This window comes from Eschrichtius robustus, chromosome 1 (genome assembly GCF_028021215.1).
Source record: "Eschrichtius robustus isolate mEscRob2 chromosome 1, mEscRob2.pri, whole genome shotgun sequence".
Lineage (NCBI taxonomy): Eukaryota > Metazoa > Chordata > Mammalia > Artiodactyla > Eschrichtiidae > Eschrichtius > Eschrichtius robustus.
In genome coordinates, this window is record NC_090824.1 from 43,547,834 (window position 1) to 43,560,781 (window position 12,948).

General features: G+C 40.8%; 1 protein-coding gene across 5 annotated transcripts in view; it reads left to right on the forward strand.

Annotated features, from left to right (window-relative positions):
• The window catches only part of CCDC198 (coiled-coil domain containing 198), a 32,188-nt gene extending 22,819 nt beyond the window's left edge, over positions 1–9,369 (forward strand). For all 5 annotated transcript variants that reach the window (XM_068526053.1, XM_068526128.1, XM_068526212.1 and 2 more), the window contains 2 exons: positions 347–506; positions 7,473–9,369. In XM_068526053.1, coding sequence (XP_068382154.1) covers positions 347–506; positions 7,473–7,708 — 396 coding nt within the window. In that variant the 3' untranslated portion in view covers positions 7,709–9,369. The remainder of the gene's footprint in view (positions 1–346; positions 507–7,472) is intronic.
• The last annotated feature ends 3,579 nt before the right edge of the window (positions 9,370–12,948 follow it).

The following is a 12,948-nucleotide window of genomic DNA, read 5'->3' on the forward strand; positions in this document are numbered from 1 at the left end:
ATGTCTCCTGTAAATGTCATAACCCAAATTCCTCACTCTAGTGAATAAGCCTGAAGTCCCTGTCTTCTGCAATTCCAAATATATCAGCTAGCCTACGGTGAAATGGTTTTACAAAGGTCCTCACTGTTTTGAGATTATAGGCATGCTCCCCTTTCTCCTAACAAACCTGCACGTGAAGAAAGTTTCCATACCTTCTAACAGGAAAACAGAGAACCGTGTTCTATTTAGGGGACCACAGATGTCTACAGATAAGTACACAATTTGCAAAGTAGCTGATCTGTTGACCTACTCTGGTGAAAGTATCTTGAGGGGAGAATACTAACTGTTTATAGCTGATCAATTTCAGGCCCAAGTGGAATTGAAGACAAGTCTTCACAAGGAGGCAAGAACTAGTAAGCAGAAACAGAGGGACCATAAAGTCAAGAAAATCCTTCAAAGCATCCCAAGAAATGATGACGGTGACTTTCTAACCTTGTTGCCTGATGAAACCTTGAACAGAAGTCCAGGTGAGGCACATAATTTTTTTAGTAAAATATTTCAAGCATTTTAAAAACTTCATCAGATAAACTTCTGATGTGGAGTGGGGAAGGACAGAGCTGCCCTCGGGTTCCTGTTGATACTTTACTTCCTGGAATATAATGGGCCTGCTGTCATGTAGTTTTGGATGGCCGGGAAGAAAAGACAGAAGCTTCAGCACAGTGGTGAGATGACTCTTTTTAGAAATGTACGGTACTTTACATGCATGATTGCAATCCTTGCACCATCCCTATGAGGAGAAAAGGCAAAAGGGCCTCATCTTGTGGTTAAAGAGAGTGAAGCATGTGGAGATACATTAAACAGCAAACTGGTATCCGCTGGTCTGGTGCCACATGCAAACACTCTCTCCCCACCCACGCGTTCCCCTGCAGCCCTCTTCGGCTCGCTCAGAACGTCTAAAACTGAATCCAACATCACTGCCCTCTCCAGGCTTGCTCATGCTGCCTCTGCTATCTCAGTGGGTGTGGCCTCCCTGTTCTCTGTCACTTGGCCGGAGACCTAGCACCTTTCCAGCCCTGATGCTCCCCCTCCTAGCAGATGGTCAGTCACAATGTCCTGCTGGTGTCACCTAGCGCTGAAAGCTTCCCCCCTCCCCCATTCCCCACACCACCCTTAGGGCGGCATGTCACCCCAGGGCTATTGCTACAGCCTCCCGACGGAAATCCTCCCTCAGGTCCTACCCTCCTTTCATCAACCCTCCACCTCGGTAGTCCTCAGTAGGGTCCCCAGACCACCAGCATTAACTGAGAACTAGTCAGGGCTCCAGCCAGAGTGACTGAATCAGAAACTGTAGGGATGGGGCCCAGCAATCTGAGTGTAACAACCCCTCACCCCCCATGGTTCCAATGCCCCTAAAGTTGAAGAACCACCACTCTACTTGATAATCAAAGCGTTGCGCACAGACCAGCAGCATCTGTATCACCTGGGAGTTGATTAGAAATACAGAATTTCAGGCCCCATCCCAGACCTACTGAATCAAGACCTGAATTTTATCAAAATCCCAAGATGACTCTCAAGCACAATAAAGTTCTAGAAGCACTGCGCTAATACCAGAATAATCTTATGAAATGCAAATCTGACCATATCACTCTCCTGCTGAAAAAAAAAAAAATCCTTCAGTGAGTCTCCTTGAGCCTGAGGACAAGGTATAACTCCTTGCCCTGATACTCTGAGCCTTCAGGATCTAGCCTCTGCCTACCTTCCTGGCTTCGTCTCCTGCTATGATCACTCCCAGCCCACACACTGCCGTCAGGCCAGGTTGCTCAGGGCCTCAGACGGCTCTGTGATTTCCAACAGACATTTTGCTCATAAACTCTGTTTTGTGTTTCCCCATCAATTAGCGTCCCATTAAGTTTTCCCTGCCTGTACTCCCCCAGAGCAAACCCACCACTGCAAATGCATGGTATTGTTCACATACAGAGCTTACTGCGCTGTAGGCCAATCCCCCATTAGCAAGACTGACCAATTAGAGATCTACAGAAATGCTGGCCATGTCTCTGGAGGGCTTGAGCTTCTAAGATGCAAAGTTACCAGCTGAAAGAGACACTGCCCCTGCTCAGAGGAACGAGATGCTTAATCAATAAGTTCATTAAATAAGAAAAGGCTGAATAAATGAAAAATCTACTTGGAACATCTATTTAACCTATACTCCCACATCCCAGGATGAAATATGCTGTGTAGTCACATAGAAAAACAACTTTTACCATTTAAAAATTATTGGCAAAACCACCAAGAAAGGTGCCTCAGTTAAAATTAGACACTTAGAGTCATTGCTTGAGATCAGGCCAAAAAAATCCCCAACATTTGGAAGATGTTCCAGATCTGGAGCGGCCAGGGGAGACTGAGGCACATGGAGAAGGGGGTTCTCCTCTGCTCTCCTGATACTTTTTTTTTTTTAATTAATTAATTTATTTATTTATTTATTTTTGGCTGTGTCGGGTCTTCGCCTCTGTGCGAGGGCTTTCTCTAGTTGCGGCGAGCGGGGGCCACTCTTCATCACGGTGCGCGGGCCTCTCACTGTCGCGGCCTCTCTTGTTGCGGAGCACAGGCTCCAGACGCGCAGGCTCGGTAGTTGTGGCTCACGGGCCCAGTTGCTCCGCGGCATGTGGGATCCTCCCAGACCAGGGCTCGAACCCGTGTCCCCTGCATTGGCAGGCGGATTCTCAACCACTGCACCACCAGGGAAGCCCCTCTCCTGATACTTTTTAAAGCTGTTTCATTTAGTTCCAGCTAAGGTTTCTTGAGCGCTTACTCTAAGCCAGACACTGTGGTCCACCCTTAACATGAATTATTGCATTTAAGCTTCACACAACCTATAAGACAGGAGTTACTATTAACCCCCATGTGACAGAGCCAGGATTCAAGGCCGGGTCTTTCTGATTCCAAAGGGTGAACTCCCACCCACCCCCTCACATAGCCTCATCAGGACTCCAGCGACTCAGAGCTGTGTCCAGGACAACCTTGGGAAAGTCTGCAAATGTAGAGGTTATGACTCCTCCAACTTCTCTCTCAAGAGGTTTCCCTCCGCAAAGCCTTATAGACCTCACCACTCTGTAGGCATATGCTCAAGCAATGGTTCCTTTTTACGTGTTCCCAAGTAACATCTTTGATTTCCTTCTTTGTCTTCTAAAAGCAGTTCACTTTGCTTTCTCCTAAAAATGAAATGTCGCTAAGATCATAGACTTCCATGAGCATTCTGCTAGTTGGGTTCTGGTAATTAAGGTTCCTCTGTACCCAGCTCCTCTTATTTAAGGCTCTATTTGTCCATTTTTGTTCCCTCTTTTGGAAGGTAGGATGAGAGTTTCAGCTCTCTTGTGAGATAAAAATCAGTCTTAGTTTCTTGCTACCTCTTTAAAATGAAATCACACATGCTTTACATATATTTTATAGATATTTACATAGTAAATTACATATATCTGTGTAATACATGATAATATATAACTTACACAAAGTGAACATCGCTCTTTTAGGTATACAATTCTATGAGTTTTAACATGTTAATGTGGCTCCTACACTTTCCAGAAGTCATATGAGTCTAGTGAGTAGAAAAAGCACTGGACTTGGAATCAAAGTCCTTTATTTGAGCCCTGACGGTACATTCACTAATTGTAAGCTCCATGGGAGCTAGGATCTTTTCTTGTTCCTAGAACAGTGCCTGGTACATAGTAGCCGCTCAATAAATATTAGCTATGTATTTGTTCATATAGCTTTATTCTACAGAGAGATTATAGCTAACTTCCAGTTGTCTAACCTCTTTGAACCTCAGTTTCCACATCTATAAAATGGGAATAAAGCATTGTGTCTACCATGTAGAGTTTATATAAAATTCAAATGATGTGTGTAAAAGCACATATAAAATGTAAAGTATCATATGGATAGGGACAAAACTGAAGAAATATGGAACTGATGTATTATAGTGAAAATAACTACCTGCTTCAGGGGAAGTGTCACTCCACATACATCATTTGAATGTCACCTTCACAACTCTGGTCTTATCTGGCCACTTGTACTATTATTTACTTAGTATTTTCCTTTAAGGTATCTTGCTTTGTTTTATTTTTATAATTTAGCCTTGTCTGTGAGAGACCTTAACTGGGACATTATGGGTTCGATATAGTGGTAATACATTTTTCTAAAACACATATTATAAAATACATAACCATCAAACATTTTTAATGTTTGGTATGATCCTTGTACTACCTAAAATCACTCCCTATTTTTCCCACACTGGCCTCTGTTTCCTTCCTCTCTCCCCAAATTAACTTTAAAGTAGGATACACTTTCCTCTACCCTGCTCACCCAAAACCCATTTAGGTTTTAAAGGTTGTGTTTTTCTTTTTTTATTTTTTCTTTAAGTCTAGCAACCATAAAGAATCAAACAGGGATTTATCAAAATGTAACAAGTAATAAGACATCTAGCTCAGAAGTTCTCAGACTTTAATGCTTAGTATACAAAACTTTGTATATAGTGCTTTGTGAGTGACTTAAGGGATTTTCAAGGATAAAATTGAACATGTGACTTTTGCCTCACATACTAACTTTAGAGCTGAAATATCATAACACCAAGAGCGTAGTGAGAGTCAAGCTATTGCTAATATTACATTAGATCCCACCATTAACATTAGATCCCACCATCTCTTCCTGTTTCAAAGCTCCTGCCTCTAGTCCACAGAAAATCCCTGTTCTCAGTCTGAGTGATGCTTCTAATAGTTCTGGGCTCGTGTGTAGAGCAGAGATGATTGACACCCCCTGGCCCCAATGAATGAAGCCCTTCCCAGGTCCCAGTTACCAATACTTCCCGCCTGCCAAAATTCTCTGATGGCTCACTTGTTCATTCCTTTACTTATTTACTCTTTCAACAGATACTGAACTGAGTAGATGTGGTACTTACACAATAGCACACAAAATGAACAAAGGAAAGTCTAATGAGAGTATAACTGAGAGACCTAATAATCTGAGGAGTTGGACAGTTTCTGTGAGGAAGTGATATTTAAGTTGAGACAGGAAGTAGCTGCATGAAGGGAGCGGGTGAGCACGTGAGCGTAAGGAACAGAGTCCTGGGACATCCAAAACTGTGATTGATAAGAGCATGTGCAAAAGCCCTTGAGTGGGAAGGAGCCTGACAGATTCCAGACACCAGATGGAGAAGAGACATTGAGATAGAGAATGATTGGAGACAGCTCTGGAGGCACAGTCAGGGCCCAGTACACACAGGGTCTCATAAATCATGTCAAATAAAGACTTTGAACTCTATCCTAAGATCAATGGGAAGCCACTGAAAGGGCAAGTAAGTGAACTATTGGGTTTATATTTTAAATATTATTCTGTCTGAACTGTGGAGCATGGATGGGAGAGGAATGCAAGAGGATGTGGGGAGACAGGTGAGAAGTACATAGCAGTAGTGCAAGAGAGAGGTGGCGTCTGGACCAGCAGAGAAGGGTGACACTGAGGAGGGACAGAAGGAGCCAGATATAAGATATTTAGGAGAGAGAACTGGCAGAACCTGGTGATGAATTACACATGGGTACGTGGAGAGAGTGAGGTGGCCAGGAGGATTCTCGGGTTTCTCCTGAAGAACTAGGCAGATGATGGAACAAAGTTACGACCAAGTGCTGGACGAGGGTAACTGGGAGAAGAGGCAGGTTTAAGACAGAAAAAGAAGGTGGAGCTGACATATTGCCAGGAGACATCAAAGAGGAGGTGTCCAGTTGTACAAAAAATGTATCAGAGCTCAGGAGACAGATTAGGGCTGCAGGATAAATTAACTATAGTTTTCTGTCGGGGCTGTGTAAATAGACAATGCTAGTAAGTACAGTAACATTCAAGGGGAGAGCAGGGTAGCCCCTCAGTGAGGCAGAAGGGGAACTCGTGAGTCACAAGGCATGAATCCTCATATTGAAATGCTTGATATTCTTTTGTAACCATATGCAACTTCAGATATCAAGGGCTTAAATAAAATATGCCTTAAGATTTGATAAACAACAATCATGAAAACAACGTCCATAAAGTTACAGCTGATTCCGCCAGACTGAGGGGAAAATCTGGACTTTGACCCAGGATGATTTTCCAAGCTTGAAAATGGTGGTTAAGATTTTGTTTTCTTAAAAGCCACCTTCCTTGCATAAAGCCGTGTTGTTCTGAAGTGCATTCTAAAAGGGCACTGGGTACTACTTAAATAAAAAGCTAAAGTAAAGACATACATGCACAAAATCCCACACCAAAAAATAAATTAAATCTCTTCCAAAAAAAAATAGTAGGTAAAATTAGTGCCTGACACTTTGAGCTCCCTAGTTCTGTAGATCTGGCATCTGTGTCTCTGAAAATCTCCATAGGTGATCCTGCTACGAAAGGCAGAGCTGATGTGAAGGTTAAGAAAAGTGTATAGTATGTGCCTAGCATGTAGTAGATGTTTAATAAGTAGCTCCAGGCAACATCACCTGTGCAATATTCTTGCCAAAACCACTTAACCTTAATTTAATCACAAGGAAACAATCAGAGAAGCCCGAATTTAGGGCCATTGTACCAAACAATTGCCCTGGATGCTTTAAAATGTCAGTGTTAGGAAAAAAGGAAGATAATGAAGGTGGAGAAGGAGGAGGAAAAGAGCCAATGAGAGAGTTGGGGAGGGGAAGAGAAAGAGAGACAAAGGAGAAGAAGAAGGGGGAGATGGGAGGGGGACAGGAGGGGAGGGGAGGGGAAGGGAAGGGAAGGAGAAGAAGAGAGGGAGAGAAGGAAGGAAGGAAGGAGAAGAGAAGAAAGAAGAAAAAGATAGGAGAGTGTTCTTGAATTAAAGGAGACTAAGAGACAAGAACAGAAAATGCAACACATATTCCTAGATTGGATCCTGGATCTAAAAAATAAAACACAAACAGACAAAGAAAAAGCCATTATAAAAGGCATTACTGGGACAATCGTGGATATCTGAATACAGACCGTATATTAGAAAACAATGTTGTCTCAATGTCATATATCTTAAGTGTAATAATTGTATTGTGGTTACATAGGAAATTTGCCCTTGTTCTTAGGAGACTTGTGGTGATGTATTTTGGGAGGAAGTGACTCTGCAACTAATTCTCAAATGGTTCAGCTGAAGGAAAGTGTGTGTGTGTACATATATGTATAAAACAGTATTGTGACAAAATGTTGTTGATGAGTTAGGGTATACAAGTGTGTACTGTGCCATTCTTGTGACTTTCAGAAGATTAAAAAGTTTTTTAAATAACAAGGAAAGCATTTTTAATGCTTACAGAAACAAATCCTTTATGTGTGTGTGTGTGTGTGTGTGTGTGTGTGTGTGTGTATATATATATATATATATTTTTTTTTTTAAAGAACACCAAGTAGATTATTTTGTGTTCCTAAAAACCTAAGCACTTAAACAAATATATCATTGTCAGGGGAAAAAATAAATTAAATGAACGCCTAATTCTTTGTAGAAAATACACAGAATGCAGAATTTCTGGAACAACAAGCAAGTAATGACTATTGTCCCCAGAAAATTGGCAAGTTGGAAACATGGCTCCGTGAACAAGAGGCTCATGGACAGCTTCTCTGGGACAGTTCCAGCTCTGACTCAGATGAGTTGGGGAAAGTCGAGAAGAAACCACGAGCACTGGTGAGGACCAGGACAGAGAGAATTCCACTTTTTGATGAGTTTTTTGATCGAGAATAATAATACTATTCACTAACCTAGATACTGAGTGCATTGAAAGCTTACTTTCCTTTAAAAATTCTCCAAGGTAGTATATGAATTATTTTGAGGACACCAATTCACTTTCTTTTCATTTTGAAATCCTAAGATTAAACATGTGAGATATATTGTTAATTATACTACATAACTAACTGCCTCAAAACTTAGGGACTTAAATAACAGCCACTTATTGTCCAACTTTTCTGTGGGTTGCTGGGCTCAGTTAGGTGGTTCTTCTGCTGGTCTCTTTTGAAGTTTTTCATGCTGTTGAAGCCAGATGGTAGCTAGGACTAGAGTCCTCTGGAGGCTCGACCAGGACACTGAGACAGCTGGACCTCGCCCCCTCTCTGTATCATCCCAGAGCCTCCTCATGTGGATTCCCCAAGTGCTCTCTCCTGCAGGGTAGTGAATTTGCTTTTATGTCAGCCCAGGGCTCCCCAAAGCAAACGTTCCCAGAGGAGGAAAAGCTGGCCATCCTCTTAAGTCTAATTCATGGAATGGGCCCCAAATCACTGCCCCACAACACACACTCGATTGGTTACTACAAGTCATAGGCCAGGTCACAGGCAGTGAAAAAGGGGCTACACAAGGCATCAATTCCAAAGTGTGGTCTACTGGGGTCCATCTCTGAGACATGGCACCCCACTGTTTTAAAAGCAAATTATTTCTTATAAAACAAATAGATGAGAGTAAATTTGATAGAAATAAAAATGACTTTTTAAAGAAAGGTCACAGTGATGCTACAGTAGACAGTAAGCTCACTTAAGTCACTTTCCTGTGAGTTAGAAACTTGTTATCTCATAACAGAGAGGCTATAGGAAAAAGGTAAAATAACATCAAGTGTGGAAGGTCATTGTGAGTTAAAGCTCAAAATTAAATGAAGATCCCTTAGATTATGGTGTAGATCTTAGAACTCTTTAAAAGGAAACTTAGAAATGTTCAGTCCAAAAGTTATTATATTTACAAAACTTAGATTTTTTTTTTACCCTTCAAGCAATCTACTTTGTTCACATTTTACCAGTTACACGTACTCGTTTGTGTGTGTATTTAGTTCTGTGTAGTTTTATCACGTGCATAGATTCATGTGAGCAACCCCACAATCAGATACAGAGAAGTTCAATCACAAGAATCCCTTGTGCTATCTATAGGGGCCCCCAAAGTTGATTTTTAGGCAATTTTAAGAACTTCTTTTGTATAAAATTTGACTCCACTTTTAGCATAACCTAAAAATATTTTTAAGCCATCCAGAAGCTTCTAAGAATTTAGTGAACTTTAAAACAAAGTAAAACAAAAATACCTTTTTAAGCCTTCCCTAGGAAACTTCCAAAAAGAAAATAATAGACACACCCCCTGAATTTGACATTCAGTGCATTCAGATCAGTCACTAAGAAGATAAAAAGACTGCGGTGTCAGGGGATGAACATTCATGTTTCTTCACAGGACAGAGACAATTAATTAGGTCATCCCTGGGCATTTTTACTCCCAGTTCTTTGCAAGCAGTATTCTTACTTTTTCTTTGGTAGGTAAAAAGCATATTTCCTACAAAGGAATGCATAGATTGTTTGACCAGTCAGCCTGTTTGGAAAAGTAAGATCCTTTTTTTTTTTTAATTGAAGTACAGTTGATTTGCAATGTTGTGTTAGTTTCAGGTATACAGCACAGTGATTCAGTTATATATATGTGTGTGTGTGTGTGTATATATATATATATATATATACACATGTGTGTGTATACATATGTATGTGTGTATATATATATATATATATATATATATATATATTCTTTTTCTGATTTTTTTCCCTTATAGGTTATTACAAAATATTGAATATAGTTTCCTGTGCTAGACAGTAAGTCCTTGTTGGTTATCTTTTATATATATAGTAGTATGTATAGGTTAATCCCAGCCTCCTAATCTATTCCTTCCCCAGCCCTTTCCCCCTTGGTAACCATAAATTTGTTTTCTATGTCTGTGAGTCTCTGTTTTGTAAATAAGTACATTGTATCTTTTCCAAAATAAACAAATGGGACCTAATTAAACTTAAAAGCTTTTGCACAGCAAAGGAGACAACCTACAGAATGGGGGAAAATATTTGCAGATGTTGTGAAAACTGAGAAGGGATTAATTCCCAAAATAAACAGCTCATACAACTCAATATCAAAAACAACAAACAACCCAATCAAAAAATGGGCAGAAGATCTAAATGGACATTTTGGTAAAGAAGACAAACAGATGGCCAACAGGCACATGAAAAAAATGCTCAACATCACTAATTATTAGAGATTATGGCCATTCTGACCAGAGAAAGGCAAATCAAAATCTACAAACAATAAATGCTGAAGAGGGTGCAGAGAAAAGGGAACCTTTCTACACCATGGGAGGGAATGTAAATTGGTGCAGTCACTATGGAGAACAGTATAGAGGTTCCTTAAAAACTAAAATAGAGTTGCCATATGATCCACTGCTGGGCATATATCCTGAGAAAATATATTTTTAAAAGACACATGCACCCCAGTGTGCATTGCAGCACTATTTACAACAGCCAAGACATGGAAGCAACCTAAATGCCCATCAACAGATGAATGGATAAAGAAGATGTGGTATATATACACAATGGAATATATACACAATGGAATATTAAATGCCCATCGACAGATGAATGGATAAAGAAGATGTGGTATATATACAATGGAATACTACTCAGCCATAAAAATGAATGAAATTTTGCTATCTGCAGCAACATGGACGGACCTAGGGATTATCATACTAACTGAAGTAAGCCAGACAGAGAAAGACAAATATTGATATCATATGATATCACTTATATGTGGAATCCAACAAAAAAAGGAAAAGTAAGATCCTTGAGAGGAGAAATGAGTTCAACCTATTCTCAACATCCTCATATTATGATTGACCTGGTAGATTTAAACCAAAGTGGGGTGGGCAACTCCCAGCACTGAAGATAGCAGGGCCTATGAAGGTGTTCATGGCTCTGGTCTGTGACTTGAACTTGGACGACACCTCCTTCCACACGTTCACTGGTCTCTGAGCTACATGAGGGCTTGGCCCCTGTCTCCTCCCTGTAGTATCCACACCCTACACCCACCCCCCTGCTTCCTAGCATGACATCTGGCACGGAGTTTATTGTTAAATGTTTGTGGAATTCATTAATTTATGTGTTAACTAGTCAATTAGAGGGGCACTTGTTTCTCTCCAGCTATACAGTTGCTCACTCTCACTTTCATTTCCCAAGAGTCTTAGTTGTATAAGGTTGATTATACAGTTTAAAAAAAAAAAAAAAGATGGGGGATTTTTTTTCCCTAGATCTTGGAATATACACATCTAAATGGATGGCACAAATTAGACATTGTCTTGGGTTACAGGAGCTAGACACATATGTGTACCAATGAGGATGCCATAGCTCAAAATATTTCTTGAAATTCAATCAGAGTGTGTCAGCTGCAAAAGAAAGTCAATCATAATGCCTTCTCTGTTTTCCTGCTCCATGTGGAACTCTCCTTCACCCAATCTTAAACTCAAGAATTTGAAATTATAATAATAATAATAACAGTGATAGTAATAACTGCTAATGTGCATTGACTGCTTATGGTGTGTCAAGCACTCTCCAAATGCTTTACGTATATAATCCTCGCAACAATTTTGTGGGTCACCCCTGTTCGACAGATGAGGAATCTGAGGCACAGAGAGGTCAACTAACTTGCCAGAGTCACCCAGCAGAACTGGGTGTTTTTGAGTAGACTGCTGCTTACCAGAAGGGGCCTGATGGGAGCCAGAAGCACGTGCCTCCTCTCCCTAATTTTACCTCAACTCACCAGTTGCATTCTGGAGCATTCCACATTTCTGTTACATGCTTTTTGTTTGGGGAGCGGAATACTATTACACTGGAAATGGTGAGAGCTTTCTTTTAGCAAGAAAGAATTGCCGTGGAGCCTGAGTGCTTAAATGCGGGCACAGGGCAGGATAAGAGCACCTGAGAAATATGTCAGGAGGGGAGTTTCCAGGGGTGGGGTGAGGGGTACAGAAAGGCAGATGAGAGACTTAAGATAAATTTAACTGTCTTCACAATTTGGCCTGGGAGCAGGGTCAGTGAGCAACCCACCAGACACCCCATCCAGGATGGAACTCAGGTGCACACTGTATCCTGGGCCAGAGGGCGGTGGTTCTCAGAGCCACATGTTGGAATCAGCCAGCGAGTGATCAAACACCTAATAACAAGTAGGATTTGTGTTCCTGCCTTTTATTTATTTGGGTCGGGATAGAGTTCTGGCACTGGGTTGGTGTTTTCCTGCTTTCAGCTCCCAGGTGAATCCAACGTGCAGCTGGTGTTGAAAACCACAGCTTCAGGGCTACAAACATTCTATTATAGCAGATATACCAACTTCTATCTTTAAAAGCAACAGCTTCTGAGGTAATTTTTAAAGGTACGGACATGAGGCCTGGAGCTCCACACACAGTAAGAGATTGTTCGTTTGGCTGGTAATTATCTGAGAACACCAATCCTTTACTTCATCTTGAATTTGTTCAGAGGCAACGCAGGGCCGTCAGTAAACACAGCTGCTGCCGCTGGTAAAAGCTATAAAATTAAGCCTCAAGGCAAAGTTGTCAATCTTCTCTAACTGAAAATCTCCACAGCTTTGGGGGTGGGGGGGAGGAAGTGGGGGGAGGCTTGTCTTTGGCCAAATACATGCTTTCTCTTGTGAAAATAACATTTTCTTTCTTGCTCTGAATTTTTCATGAGAAAAAGAAGTCTTTTTTTTGGCATACTTTTGGAAATATGCTTTTCTCGATTATTTTTTTCCAGCAAAGGGCCATTCTTCTTCATCTATCTATTTTGACGATAATTCTGAGTTACTGTACTGGGAGTTAACTGAAGATGATTCTTGCAGGAGTCACCTATGAAATGGTTTTGTACACAAGAAGATAATCTTTTCTGCTCACACAGAGCCTTTAAAGACAGAAAACAAATACCAGCTCTTCATGCCACTTCTCTTCTTACCAGGATCATCAAATCATAATTAAAGTCAAATATTTCCTGCCTCAAATGAAAAACAAAAGCCTATTTCCACATATTACTGCAAAACCTAATTTAGAATACTGTGGGGAAAGCTTGAGAGAAAATATGCTAAGGGGTAGATTAGGGAAGTTTAGACCATGAAAAATCTGAATTACATCTCACTTTTAAAGGAATACTATTATACTATTT